At 41.1% G+C, this 13417-nt stretch overlaps 1 protein-coding gene across 1 annotated transcript in view; it reads left to right on the top strand.

Annotated features, from left to right (window-relative positions):
• ZFYVE16 (zinc finger FYVE-type containing 16) overlaps positions 1–13417 on the top strand; it is a 36807-nt gene that overhangs the window by 16981 nt on the left and 6409 nt on the right. The window contains exons 13-22 of the mRNA XM_039567593.1: positions 627–718; positions 903–3058; positions 6150–6246; positions 7135–7311; positions 8096–8244; positions 10229–10604; positions 11196–11318; positions 11418–11573; positions 12162–12386; positions 13186–13268. Of these exons, the coding sequence (XP_039423527.1) occupies positions 627–718; positions 903–3058; positions 6150–6246; positions 7135–7311; positions 8096–8244; positions 10229–10604; positions 11196–11318; positions 11418–11573; positions 12162–12386; positions 13186–13268 (3634 nt within the window). The remainder of the gene's footprint in view (positions 1–626; positions 719–902; positions 3059–6149; positions 6247–7134; positions 7312–8095; positions 8245–10228; positions 10605–11195; positions 11319–11417; positions 11574–12161; positions 12387–13185; positions 13269–13417) is intronic.

Below are 13417 nucleotides of genomic sequence, written 5' to 3'. Positions count from 1 at the left end.
TTAAAGAAATAAACTAGGGTGTTTTTCAGTGGTGAATGTGATTGATTAATAAATAGATTTCTCATAAGCTGGTAATTCTATAACAAGAGTTTGTGTTCTTGGGGTCCTAGAAGTATCATTGTTTATGTGTTTGGAGTAGAACAGAAATAATTAGCTGAAGTACAATGTTGGACTTCTTAATTTTTATTATTATTTAAACAGTTCAGTTGTGTTGAAAGGTAATAACGGCGTGTTTTGTTTTTTGCCTATGAACTCTGTGGCATAAAATGTATATGGGGTCAGGCTAGAAGATCTTAATATTCCTTACAGTTTTAAACTTGCTGACATTGTAATGCCGTAGTGGATGCTTTCAGATGCATTTATTTTTTTTAAGTAGCCTCAATTTTGTGATTTGTAGTGAATTTTTGGGTATATTGTTCATAGTGCTGAGTACACTGAGCATATCCAGAATACTTAGAGGCTGCAGCCCTGTTTGTTTGTTTACATGGAGGGAGAAAAAAGTGTTAATAAAAACTTAAAAATACCCCACATGAGCTGTTGTCTAATATGAGCACTTAGGCTTTGCAAACAAAACATGCTTTTAATTACATGCTGTGTTTCTCTCTGTAGGCTTAAGAAGGCTAAAGCTTCACTAGACCTGTGACTAGAATGGACAGTTACTTTAAAGCTGCAGTCTGTGACTTGGACAAACTGCTTGATGAATTTGAGCAGAATACAGGTTGGTTTCTTCACTGCCTTTTTCGTGGAAGTACATGGTAAAATAACTGTTACCATGGAGTTTGAAAGTAGCATCTGCTAAGTAAAAGCTTGTATTGATGAATAGATGGGATTGAGAGGGAGTACACTGTGGAAAGAGAGGAGTCTTATAAACTTTGCTTTTGATCTCTTCTTGCTTAAAATAGATGATTGTGACTTCAGAACACCTCAAAATCCATATGACTCAAAGCTTTCTTCAGTCCTGGATTGCTTAGAGCATGCACACCCCACACGAGACCTGCCAGAGGATCCTGCCAGATGTCCTGCCCCAGAGGACACCTCACCCTATGCCCCTCCAGGCACAAGTGATGTGCTCAGTTACTCACCACCCAAAGAGAAGGGTGTTGCTGGACCTGACCTTTTGTCCACTGTGGACAGTGGTCCCCTAAACGAAATTCAGGCTTCAAACCTGGGAAGGTGTAGCATACCTGTGTGTGATCTTGTCAATGACACTGCAAATTTAATCCACTCAGTGGCTGCTCGTGAAGGGACTCAGAAGTTGCAGCCGGATGATTTCCAGTACAGCAGAGGGCCCACTGGCTGTGGGGTGTCTTGTATCCCTGGTGCTATTTGTGTGTCATCATCTGGCTGCAGCAGTGCTGCCAGCAGAAAGCAGAGTGATGGGGACTCAGTGTTACAAGATTCAGGGCATCTTAAAACAGAGGAGATTAATAATTTTGCTTTAACATCAGAGAGTTATGCTGTGGGAACAGTCCTGGATCTGTGTGATGACCAACACAGGACAGAACTTGTAGAGTGCAATGAAGTATTTGACCAGCCTGGACAAACTGCTCCCCTGGATACTGAATGCGTCACTGTAACCTCACAGAGCTTGAACGCACGCAGTCCCAAAGATGAGAAAGCCTGTGAAAAACTGCCTTGTGAACCACAAGACAACAGTGCATGCTGTGCAGTAAGCAAAGAGATGTGTGGAGGAAACGCCATAGGAAAGGTAGACCCAAACAATGGGGGTAATGTTGATTCCATGCCTTCAGATCTGCCAAAGAGGCATCAGTTGCATAAAAGCAGTGCAACATTACCTGGAAATTGTGTCTTACCAGGCTCCTCGTGTCAAATAGGAGCTGAAGTAGAATTGGAAAAGAAAGTCACAGAAGAGAATGTAGATAGTGAGGAACTTAATAGCAGTGAGATACTAAGCAGTGTTTCCAGTTCGTGTATTTCAGCTGAGGATGTCCAGACATCTCTGTCTTGTCTTTCCCTTCCTGTGTCCATGTGTGGTTCATTAGTTGTAACAGAAGAAAAGGTTGATCCTCTACCTCAAAGTGCAGTGGCAGAGGTTAATAGTGATACTGTACCTGTTCATGCTGGGGAGTCTAAAACTCATCTCTCTGGCAGGGAATTCTGTGAAAATAGTAACTGGCACGAGCAAGAAGATTTGGCTGAAATCAGTGAAAGTATTGCAGAGAAAAGCAGAGATGGAGAGAAGTATGATCCTGAGAAGGTATCTGATGATGGTTATTCTCAGCAAATCAAAGCTTTTTCTTCTGGTTTTCTAGACCTTGAGGCTGAGCCATATGGTGTTGGTGTAGACAGTTTTTATGATGAGAGCATGAGCTCTGTTATGGCTGACTTTACTATTGAGGAGAATGTTATTAAAAGTGATACTCTAATAAGCGACGCTGAGCTCGATGATTTCTTGTATGGACAAAGTCAGCAGTCCAGTGTGTTGAAGTCTTCAGACAATGATGATAACTTGATGGAAGCTGATGCAGATGGAGGGAATTTAACAGATCTGAACAGCCTGAATTTCACAGACGTCAATGAAGAACTTGTGCAAACAAAACTGGAGGAGATAACGAGCATTAATAGTACCCTTAAAGCGTCTCTTGCTGCCAGTGAAGTGGAAGCTGCAGCAGAAGTCAGTGTGTCTCATGGTCAGGGCACGACTGAGAGTGGCAGTGGAGCTTTGGCTTCTGATGTTTGTATGAAAGGTGCAAGACCAAAGCAGTTGCTTGACCTTTCCCAGGGAGCTGGTGGTCAGAAACAACTGAGTAGAAGAAATGAACTTGAAAGAGAAAACCAGGGATCTGGTTCTGTTACCCCAGAAGCTCCCCTCTCAGACACCAGTGTAAATGTTGGTAATAATTCTGACCCTGGGGAACGCAGCTCTGAAGCTGGAGCAAATCAAACATCAGAAAGCACTGAATCACATAAAACACCTCCGGCTCTGTCGTGGAAACAGCCCTTGTGGGTCCCGGATTCGGAGGCACCCAACTGCATGAGCTGCCAGGCCAAGTTCACCTTCACAAAGAGACGACACCACTGCCGAGCTTGTGGGAAGGTGAGTTATTGGAGAGGGGTCCTGTGCTACTGACAGGAAACGGAGATTCTCATGTGGGCGTAACCGAGATATAGAAGGGAAAGAATATTGACAGAAGTTTTGTAGGCTCAGAGTATTTTATTTAACAGAGACCAGTTTTTATTTTCCCTCCATAGGAACCTAAAGACTGTTGGAAAAGACTGATGTTAATTAAGAAACGTATGACCTTTTTTGTGAAAATTGTAATTAAAGGGCAGTACACAATATGTTCTTATCTGCCATTACTGGCTAGACTGATGTGTTCTGCACAGAGTAGGGGAGATGAGATGATGGACTACTTCATTGTAATCATACTGAATCAGCTTGTTATTGAGCTTTTAACTCAGGTATTTATGTTTTAAAGAATTGAGGTGGTGATGATGAGTTATAACTAGTGGTTATAAGTGGTTATACTAACTGCAGAGCACTGTCCGTGAAGCTGAAGGGATTGCATTCTTTCAGGAGCCGTAACAGCAGTACCAGTGCAAAAGGATTTAGGGTCTGAATCTGTCTTCCTGTGTGTTTAGATGTATCACTTTCTAAGGAACTCGTATCGGGGGGGGAAAGTATATGATTCACCAACAAAATGAGTAATTGTAGAACTGTTTTTCAGCCTGAGGTCTTCTACAGACAGTAAGTGATGCCAGAGCTGATACTCAGTTTAGAATTCCCTTGTGATCTACTGTGGCTTGTACTACTAAATGGAAATGCTAGCAGTACTAATGACCTACTGTTCAGTGATGCTCTGTAGGCTTTAAGGATGAGGAGACAGAACTAAGAGTAGTGTCAGTACTAAATTTTTGCATCCCCAGTGTTAAGCACCACCTGGAAAGGCATGGTTCTTTTTTTTCCCACCTCTCTTCTAGCGCTGTGTATTCAAAGCTTGGTGCTCGTTTACTCAACTGCAGTCAGCATGAACTAAAATGTAGGTGTGAATTGGAGTGTCCAAGAAACGAAGAGCTCCTTGTGCCAACCTGGAAGCCATTGAACTTACTGCCAGAATATCCTGTCGAGGTTTTGTGAGGGTTTAAAACAGTTCTTCAAGAGTCGGCTTCATTTTAGTCATAAGACTGACTGAGCTCAAGTTCCTGTTTACATTCACTGTGAAGTTCTTGCACCTTGTCTAGAGATGGGGAAGGGAGACCCTTCACGACACACTCCTGGTAGACAGCTGTGTGTCAGCTGAGGGGCTCTTGACAGAACAGCAGTGTCCTTGGTGGGAGCATCACAATGTCTCTTCATGAGGAGAGTGAGGGAAGGCAGCATGAGTTGTCTAAGCCATACAGATATGGGAGTGGCATGCAATTGTAACTGTGCAGCTTAACTTTCTGCCTTGTAAGACTATTTGACTTCTTAATAGTAACTTTTTTTGTCCTAAAAACTCCCAAACCAAACGTACCTTGGGAAGCTGTTGTTTGTTGTGTTTTCAGCTTCTTGGGAAATAAGGGAAAACTGGTAGGAATTCGCAGTTGTCTTCTGTAGGCTATTCTAGAAGACAGTTTTATGGATTCCTGCAATCCTGTATTTTTTTTAATCTATGAAAATGGCAACACTTGTGTATTCTGGCATCTGTGCTGGAGGAAGGTGTGAAGTTAGTGGCTCCTGCTTTCTCTCCCGTCTGCAGCACTTGCAAGGCAAGAGAGCTTTGCAGTTCCACTGTCCAGGTGTTTGTCTCTTGTTGTGGTACCCTTCTTCTTCCTAGTTCAACCAGAACCCACTTCTTTGCTCAACAGCCTGCTATTCACCTTCTTTCTCCTGTCCCTTAGTTTGCCTTGAAGTTTTAGGTGTGTTAGGATTGATCCTCCTGCAATCCCCTGCAGGTCCCAATGTCACCGAGGGTATGAGAATACTCCTTGCAGGGGATTGTGCTGCTTGGCATTTGAAGCCCTAAAGTGGATTATAACTGATGAGCAATTAATCCTCATCAGTTACATTCTTAACGTGTGTACTGAGCATGCGTGTTTCCTGTTGAGGTAAATTACCTGTGGCTCTAATCCAGAAGCAGCTGGAATACTTCTGTTTTAGCTTGTTCTCTGTTTTTACAGTGACTTTTCCTGCTTACAGGAGTTCACTTGTAATAAGTTATTTTCCTATGCCACTGCTGTTTGGGATTTTTTTCCCCCCTTGATCCACATTGTTTTTCTGGATTGGGAGCAATTAGGAGTAGAGAAGATCTTCAGGGTTTTCAGAAGACCTTTTGTAAAAGGCTCCGGAGTCTGCATACAGCTAAAAATGGTGTGATTCGTAAAAAACTTACAGATCATCCTTGAAAGAACATAAGGGGAAATTGACAAAAGGTCCAGATATTTATGGCAACTCTTGCAGCTTTTCTAAAGACATAGTTCTTTGAATGGGATTGTGCCCGTGTTGTCCAGGCTAATGAGACACACTTTCCCCCCTGCTTCTGCTTAAAAATAGACAGGATGTATATACCCTGTTGGAATAGAAGAGCATATTCTGTTCTTTTAAAGCAGCTTTCTTTGACAATACTTTGCAGAAGGGAGCTTGTCACATGAGGGCAATGCTGCTTGTTCTTGCTGAGGGAGCAGGAGAGCCCTCTTAGTTGCTGCAGCCTGGGGGCAGGGAGCGCTGGGTACCCCGGTTTCCCAGGGAAGAGAGGCAGCGTGAGTGTCTGACAAACTGGTAAAGTCTTACTGAGAGCCTTGGCGAGCACAGTGCTGCAGAGATGATCCTAAAGCACCAGAGCAAATCCCAGCTCTGGGTGTCAGTCCTTGACCCTATCGCTGTTGTTTAATGTAAAATACTTATGGGAGGAACAGAAGTAGGAGTGAATTTGGGATAGGTGGTGCAACCTGAAGTTCTTTTCATCACTCCGTGTAAGAATTTTAATATAATTTTAGTTATGTCCTCCATGTTGCTGCTTTCTGCTGGGTATATATTGTTCTTGGTTGGTTGTTTTTTTTTTCCTGAAGATTTCTTTGTGGGGAATTAAGATAGAGGCTTGAATATAAGGCTGCAGATGGTTTAGAATGAAGCAAGTATATTTTTTGGAAGTTTTCTATTTGCTGTGCAATATGTCTATAATATTTAATGCAATCCTTTTCTGAATCAGGTTTTTTGTGGTAGCTGTTGCAAACGAAAATGCAAACTACAATACATGGAGAAGGAAGCAAGAGTCTGCACTGGCTGTTATGATGATATTAATAAAGGTAAAGAGGGTTTTTTGAGTAATTGCAGTAATCATTGAAGTATCTCTTTAACCTTTGTTCTTTTTGGGGAGCTTGATTACTTTAATTGGTGTATGTTTTCCTATTTCTGAGATGGAAGGATGAAGAGAATAATTGTACCTCTTAGTTGGATTCCAGTTCTTATTTTGAACTTTGAGTCTCAAGTTGGTTGTTTTTTTATTAAAAAAAAAAAAAATTTTTTAACTCCTTAGGACTAAATAGGAAGTTATAGAGGAATACAATTTATCCTGTTGAGTCATCTGTGACAGGAATCTAGCAGAAGTGATCCTCCCTCCACAGTAGCCCTCTGCGTGTTTAAAGGCCACATCCCTGCTTGTTCTCACATGTTTTTTTGCCCACTTTATGTTGCTTCCTGTCCTGGTGTTTTTACAAGTCGCTTACCAGGGCTGCAGTAAATGACTCATCAGACAACATTTTTTTAACTAAAAACTAAGCATGAATGCTTGTGAAAACATCAGGAGAAACAGCTGAGGTCTGTTGATTAGTATGTAAATAGCAAGTTGAAAACATGTCAGATATTTTGGTAGGCCACCTGAATGGAGTTTAACCTGCTAGAGGTGACACGTGTTTGCCCCAAGGGTTGGGGGTCACAGGGTGCAGTGTAGTCACTGCAGTGCTGCCAGGACAGGCAAGGGGAGGCCTCTTTCTCTCATGAGAAATTAGGCGAATATGCAGGTAGAAAATAAACCTAAATTTTCTTCCATACAACAGTTTAAGTGTTTATTTTTCATAAGTAGATAACAAAGTCTGCGTTGCCTCTGCCAAAAAACCCCCACCCATCCCCAGTACTGCTCTGCAAATGAAATTCAATCAATTGTGGAATCTTAAAAACTAACCACATTTTTTTAGCACAGGCATTTGAAAGGATGATGAGTCCAACTGGTCCTGTCCCCAATTCCAGTGTCTCCTCTGAACATTCTTCTGCTGTTCCACCTGCAGAGGAAGCCCAGATACCTGGTAGTGCCAGCTCTCCTTCACCATCTGCATTGTTGCCTATCTCAGCACTTAAACAACCTGGTCTTGAAGGTACAGATGCTAAGTATAGCATATATCTAGCACTTCAAGAGTCTCTTTGGAAAGAGTTGCTTATCACATCTGGGATTTATACTTGGTATTTTTTGTGTGAAACAGGAACTCTGTGAATGGAAACACTTCCGCTTCCTAATTTTGGTGCCAGGGCCAAACTGGTCCTAAATCTCCATTTATGAAATGTGGATGTTACTTTTTTTCATTGCTCTCTCTGTTTATATTGTAAATCTTTTTGTGTAGCTGTTCATTTTATAATTTTTATATGTGTTGGGGCATCTCTGGCTTGTGTTGGACTGCCAATCTTAAAGGAAATCTGTTCAGGGAGAAGTTGCAAGGGAGCAGCAAAGGTTCATTTTCTATGTAAATAGAAATAATTAGTGGCTAACTAGTGTCTTTGTTCCACTTTTATAAAACATCTGACCTTCTTCAAAGAAAATACATTTTTAAACAAAGTGATTGCTCAACTTTTTTTGAGTGTATTTCATCTATTACTTTCGTATGCATTTCATTCTTATCTCACTACAGAGGGAGGATTGAGGAGGTGCCTTCTGTAGTATGAATTGATAGATTTAACTGTAGCAGGGCAGCTTCCTCTGCAAGTGAGAGATTTTGTTGTATGTGTTTGCCTGATTGGAGACTGGCTAATATCAACCTCTACCTGTGCTTCGTTCCAGTAAACAGATTGTCTGTGCATGTGGTGGGGAGAAGGGGCTTAATTTTTGTCCCTTTCAGATACTGGAACAGTGTGATAATATGGAGTTGTTGTTTTAACCTGTCCCAGGGCTCTGCCCCAGAGAACAGAGGAGGGTTTGGTTTGCAGATGGTATTTTGCCAAATGGTGAAGTGGCAGACACAGCAAAACTGTCCTCTGGAGCGAAGAGGTCACAGGAGTCCAGCCCAGTAAACCCGGACTTGCCGGAGACACTCACGGTAGGAGCCAGGATGTTTTAGCTGCATGAGTTACTGTTGGGAGACCTTTGCTTGCTACTGATGGGGCCCCTTACAGACCATGACTTCGGATTCACAGCTTTTGGAATCTGAGACAATATTTGAGTCTTTTTGGTGGGGGCTGTGAAGTCCTTCAATTGAAAAACACAGTAGTAATTTTCAATTTGAGTAAAACCAAGCAAAGTTTTCAAAGGAAAACCCTGTTCGGTTGGAGGTGCCTGTGAACTTCAAAACTGGTGGGACTGAAAATTTTCCAAAGCAGTTTTTTTTGTACACAGTGTTTGATTAACCACTTCCATGAAGGTGACCTCAGCCACAGTTCTGAAGCCTGTCGTTACCAACGTGCTTATAGTAGAAGTTTGTGGTTGGTTGTTTTTTTTTCCAGTGGCCTGCTATAGTTTCCCTGATGAATTAGACTAACCACAAGTTGCTTAGTGCCCTGCAATACCACATTATAGGGTGCAACAAAATCTGCGTATTGCTTTTAGTGTGAACTAATATTGAACTGAGAGGGGGAATTTTTAATGTCATATGCCTGATGTTGAATGAACTGCACTTTAAAAGAAAAAGTCCAAAGAAGAGGTATAAGTTTGCTGTGGAAAGGCTTAGCAAGGTTCCTCAGGAGAAGCCTTTTTTGAGATAAAACATAGCACTGGAGCACTGTCTCAAGTAATAACATAAATTCCATGATTCTCAGTGCACTCAAAAGTTTTCAAAATATATTCTTAAAGCTAAAAAACCAGATAATCAGTATTTGTATATGGGGGATCTGAACACTTATCAGGTGTATAGCATTTAAATCAGCTTTTATTCATGAAGAACAGTAGTAATCAAATCAAAAGATGTTGGAGTAATGGAAAGATGCAGCCTGTCTTTCATTTTGGGGAAACAGTAGGATATTTGCACTTGCAGAAGATGAGCAATGTCTAAAACTAAAAGCAGCATGGAAAAAGTGAGTGGGGGAGGCAGTTGATGGTTTTTCTGTGGAGCCTCAGAAGCTCAGACAAAACCAGCACAGTGCAGCTCTGAAGCAAAGGCAACACAAAATCCTGAAAGTGCTGCCACAGGGTGCTGTGAAGGGCAAAAGTGCTGAGTGGGGTGAAACACCAGCAAGCACATTCATGGGGAAGAAGTCTATTGGCCAATTCAGTAATGTTTTTGTCTGTGCTTTTGTGGAGTGTTCCCCTTGGGGTTGGTGGCTTTCTTTAATTTTCTGGCAGCATATTCGTTAAATGGAGGATTTGCTGGAAGCTGGTGGGACACCAGGAGAACTGCTACAGGGCAAGCATAAAGTTGTCAGGTTTTTTCTTGTTGTATGGGCAAAGTCTTCCCTCTGGATAGAGGATGCAAGTCTAACAAAAGGTTATGTGCATCTCTGTTTTCGTTGGAGGGGTTTTGGGGGGGTTGCCTTTTTTCATTTCATTTTTTTATGACAGCTGACATCCTAATGTACCTGTGTTCATGGCTTGTCATACCTGCCTCACTGGGGGAGCAGCATAGGTTTGACTCCAAACTAGAAATTATTCAGACTGAATGCTTCAGCTATTAGTGGAATAGTAGAAGTAGTGTAGAAATATGTTTGCAGTACTTAACTTCTGATCCAAGGGATGCCAATGTTCAGTGGCTGTGAGTGGGGCAAACTAACAGCAGATTCCTGAGGGGGTCCTTGGAATGTTGATTGTGTTACACCTGACTGCCATGAGCTACAAGGACAGTCTGCAGCCCTCCCATCTGAACTTGTGTTACCAAACTATTAAATGAGCGATGCATCTTCACCTGCGTGACTCCTAAACAAAAAAAAGAAGAGAATCCAGGAGAAATTTGCTGGCATTCTTCTTATTAGGAGGAAATGTATTCTCACCTTTTGTGATAGATTTCTTTCTCTTTGTGCTTCTAGAATGATAATAATGAAAGTTGAGCTGGTTGTGAGACAGTGTAGATTTTTTTTGTTATTTCTTCTTCACAGGCTGCAAACCCAGAGGAAGATGACCTAGTAACTGATGTAAATCAAAAACTGAAAGAAGAAAGTGATAGGATTACAAGAATGGAGGAATTCCATCCTTCTGTTCCTTCAGATGATGCACAGCAGGCCACTCCAGGCCAGAGTGAGGTGGCACCTAGTTACAAATTTGTCACTCTAGGAACTGAAGAGTGTTCTCCTGCAGAAGCTGAGAAGAGCAGGCCCAGTTCAGTGGATCACAGCACACAGGATGTGCCTGTCAGTGCTTCAAGTTACAGAGCACTTTGTGGGGTAGAAAACTGGGTGCGACGAGAGATCAGCCTTCTTGCTGATGGTGATCAGCTGCCCCCTCTTCTGCTTGCACTGGGTGAAAAAGAGAAAGGTAAAATTTGGTAAAATTTTGAGAAAACTGTTAATATTTACTCATAGAATCCTAGAATCATTTGGGTTGGAAGTGACACTAAAGCTCATCCAGTGCCATGCTCTGCCATGGGCAGGGACACCTTCCACTATCCCAGACTTCTAAATACAGACTCATGTGCATGCAATTTGTATTCTAAGATAATTCTCATGTAATTTATGGGTTGCATACTGGATGGCTGGATAATGACTGTGGATTTTTAGCAAGGTCAGTGTGTTATGAAGAGAATGCTTCACCCCTTAAATGCATTATAGTGCTCATCAGTGGTACCTGACAAAATCAGGGTACAGATGAAGAGTTAGCACATGTTCAGTCAGGGATTTTTCAAAGGAATGGTAGCCATGGTTTGTACCTTTGTTAGAAGCTGCTGCTTCAGTTTTATTTGTTCCTTGAATCTGAGGGTAAGTTGTTCACTAGCTGATCTGTAGCTATTCAAAGCTTGGGAATAACTACCAGGGTAGGAGGATGGGATGATGTGTCATACAGTGGACTAATTCTTGGTTTCCGTCATTGGCTGGTGTATTGAACTAAATCATATGTTAATTTATTTAGATTTTGTGGTGGAGGAACATCCATTTCACCAAAAGGTCACCTTGCTGCTTGGGGAAGGAGGTCCTAATCCATTGACTTTTATTCTAAATGCAAACTTGCTTGTCAATGTTAAGCTAATAACATGTAAGTACTGCGCATCTTCTTTTCCATTAAATCAAGCCTTTTTTTTTTTTTTTTCCTGTCTGTAAAACAGCATTACTGTGGTATCTTATCTTTTTAAAGATTCCTCAGAAAAGTGCTGGTGCTTCTCAACAAATGGACTGCATGGTTTGGGTCAGGCAGAAATTGTCATTCTGTTGCAGCGTTTGCCAGATGAAGATGTTTTCCCTAGTGAAATACTCAAATTATTTCTTGACATCTATAATGATGCAATGAAAGGTGTGTCATTTTAATGTCTAACTTTTTCTTGTGTAGTATATTCTCGCTGATCTTTAAAACTTAAAGTTGATAGGTAATTTTTCTGGAATTATTTGTCTAATGATTCTGTTGAAAGAGCTTGCAGTGTTAGAGTTCTGAATAACAGAAACAAAAGAATTTAAGTTTCTGTGTTTCATATGCTTCTGTAAGCATTCTGTTTGCAGGTTTTTTTGTTGTTTTGTCATATTGTGGTGGAGATTCTGGGTATGAACCCTTGAGTCTATGGTTTTAAGGACATCTGGCACTTCATTTGTAGAAGTGCAGTGCTCATGTACGTAAATATTTTAGGTCTGTCGATCAAAACTCATCAGTTGATGTGTTTAGGACTTTTGGCACTTGTTTGGAGAAACTTAGTTTCATAGTCAGGTTCATTTAGTTGTGAAATGCAGGGCCCTTATTCTATGGGTTAGATATCTGACAGACTTCAGGAAGATGTGAGACAAATGGGGGGCTTGCAAGTCTGTCAGAGGTCCTGGTTAGAGCAGTTCTTTTGGCACTACAATGTGAGTGACCCAGATCTGTAAACACTCTCCATTCCTCTTTCTACAGGAAGGTTCATAAAAAATATGGAAAACATTACTTTTACAGAAAACTTTCTCAGCAACAAAGAGCATGGAGGATTCCTGTTTGTTTCACCAACTTTTCAGAAACTTGATGATCAGATTCTACCAGATAACCCGTTTCTTTTTGGCATTCTTATCCATAAGCTGGAAATACCCTGGGCAAAAATGTTTCCAATCCGTTTAATGTTGAGATTAGGAGCAGAATATGGGGGTAAGTTTTAATGGTTGCACTAGCTGTATAAATGTAAAGTTCCCTTTGGAAAATACAAGGGGTTTTTAGGCAAGCAAACTACTTAAAATCATCTTTGCAGTATTTTATATTACACTTGTGTAAGCTGGACATGGGGAGCCACCTGGGAATGCTCATTGTCCTGCTAGACTTCTTTGATTTTTTTTTTTTTTCTTAGCTCATGAGAAAGCTAAGAAATCAAAACTGACAGCAAAATACAAAGATTTTTTTTTTTGGTTGTAGGAGAAAGGTTTGAAGGGGTGTTCACAATCCCAGTTTACAACTCTTTAATTAAATTACTTAAGTATATTGGCAAAAGATTGCTGCTTCATAAACCAAATAAATTGATTACTTATAAGGATAACTTACTAATACATTGGAAACATCTAGGCATGTGAAAAGGCAGGATCCCACCATTGTAGGAGCTGCAAGTCCATAAACATGTACCCGTTGCTTGCTCATGGATTTCTGGAGCCCAGAGGGGATCTCTACCAGCTGGATCCTGTCTGCATGGTGACAAGGGTGGCGGCTGCGTTGTTGTTGTTCTTTCTCTTACCAAACTACTTGCTGTGTTTTGTTTTTTTAACCAATTTTGTCAGATGTAACCATGGAGGGGGAAAAACACACAGTGGCTGAAAATTAGAGAGGGGCTGTGCTTCCTTTGGCTGGTCAGATATTGGGATTTAGAAACAGGTTGTAGCTGAAAAAACCATAAAAATACTTGGAATAGCAAGTTTTAGAGTTGTTGTTGATAGGTAAATATGACCCTTTTTCTTCCTAGCCTATCCAGCTCCTGTGGTAAGTGTCAGGAATCGTAAGCCACTCTTCAGAGAGATTGGACACACAATTATGAATCTACTTGTTGTGAGTAGATGTTCTGTTATCTTCCCTTTCTGTTGTAATCTGAATTACATAAAATATCCTCCAAACAAAGAAATCCTGAATCTTGAAAGCAGAGCTAATGTTTTTGTTCTTCATACTTGACTTAAAACTGGTGAGTGACTTAGAAAAGC

This window comes from Corvus cornix, chromosome Z, assembly GCF_000738735.6.
Source record: "Corvus cornix cornix isolate S_Up_H32 chromosome Z, ASM73873v5, whole genome shotgun sequence".
NCBI lineage: Eukaryota > Metazoa > Chordata > Aves > Passeriformes > Corvidae > Corvus > Corvus cornix.
Note: the sequence above shows the minus strand (reverse complement) of the source record. Positions and strands in the feature narration are given on the sequence as shown.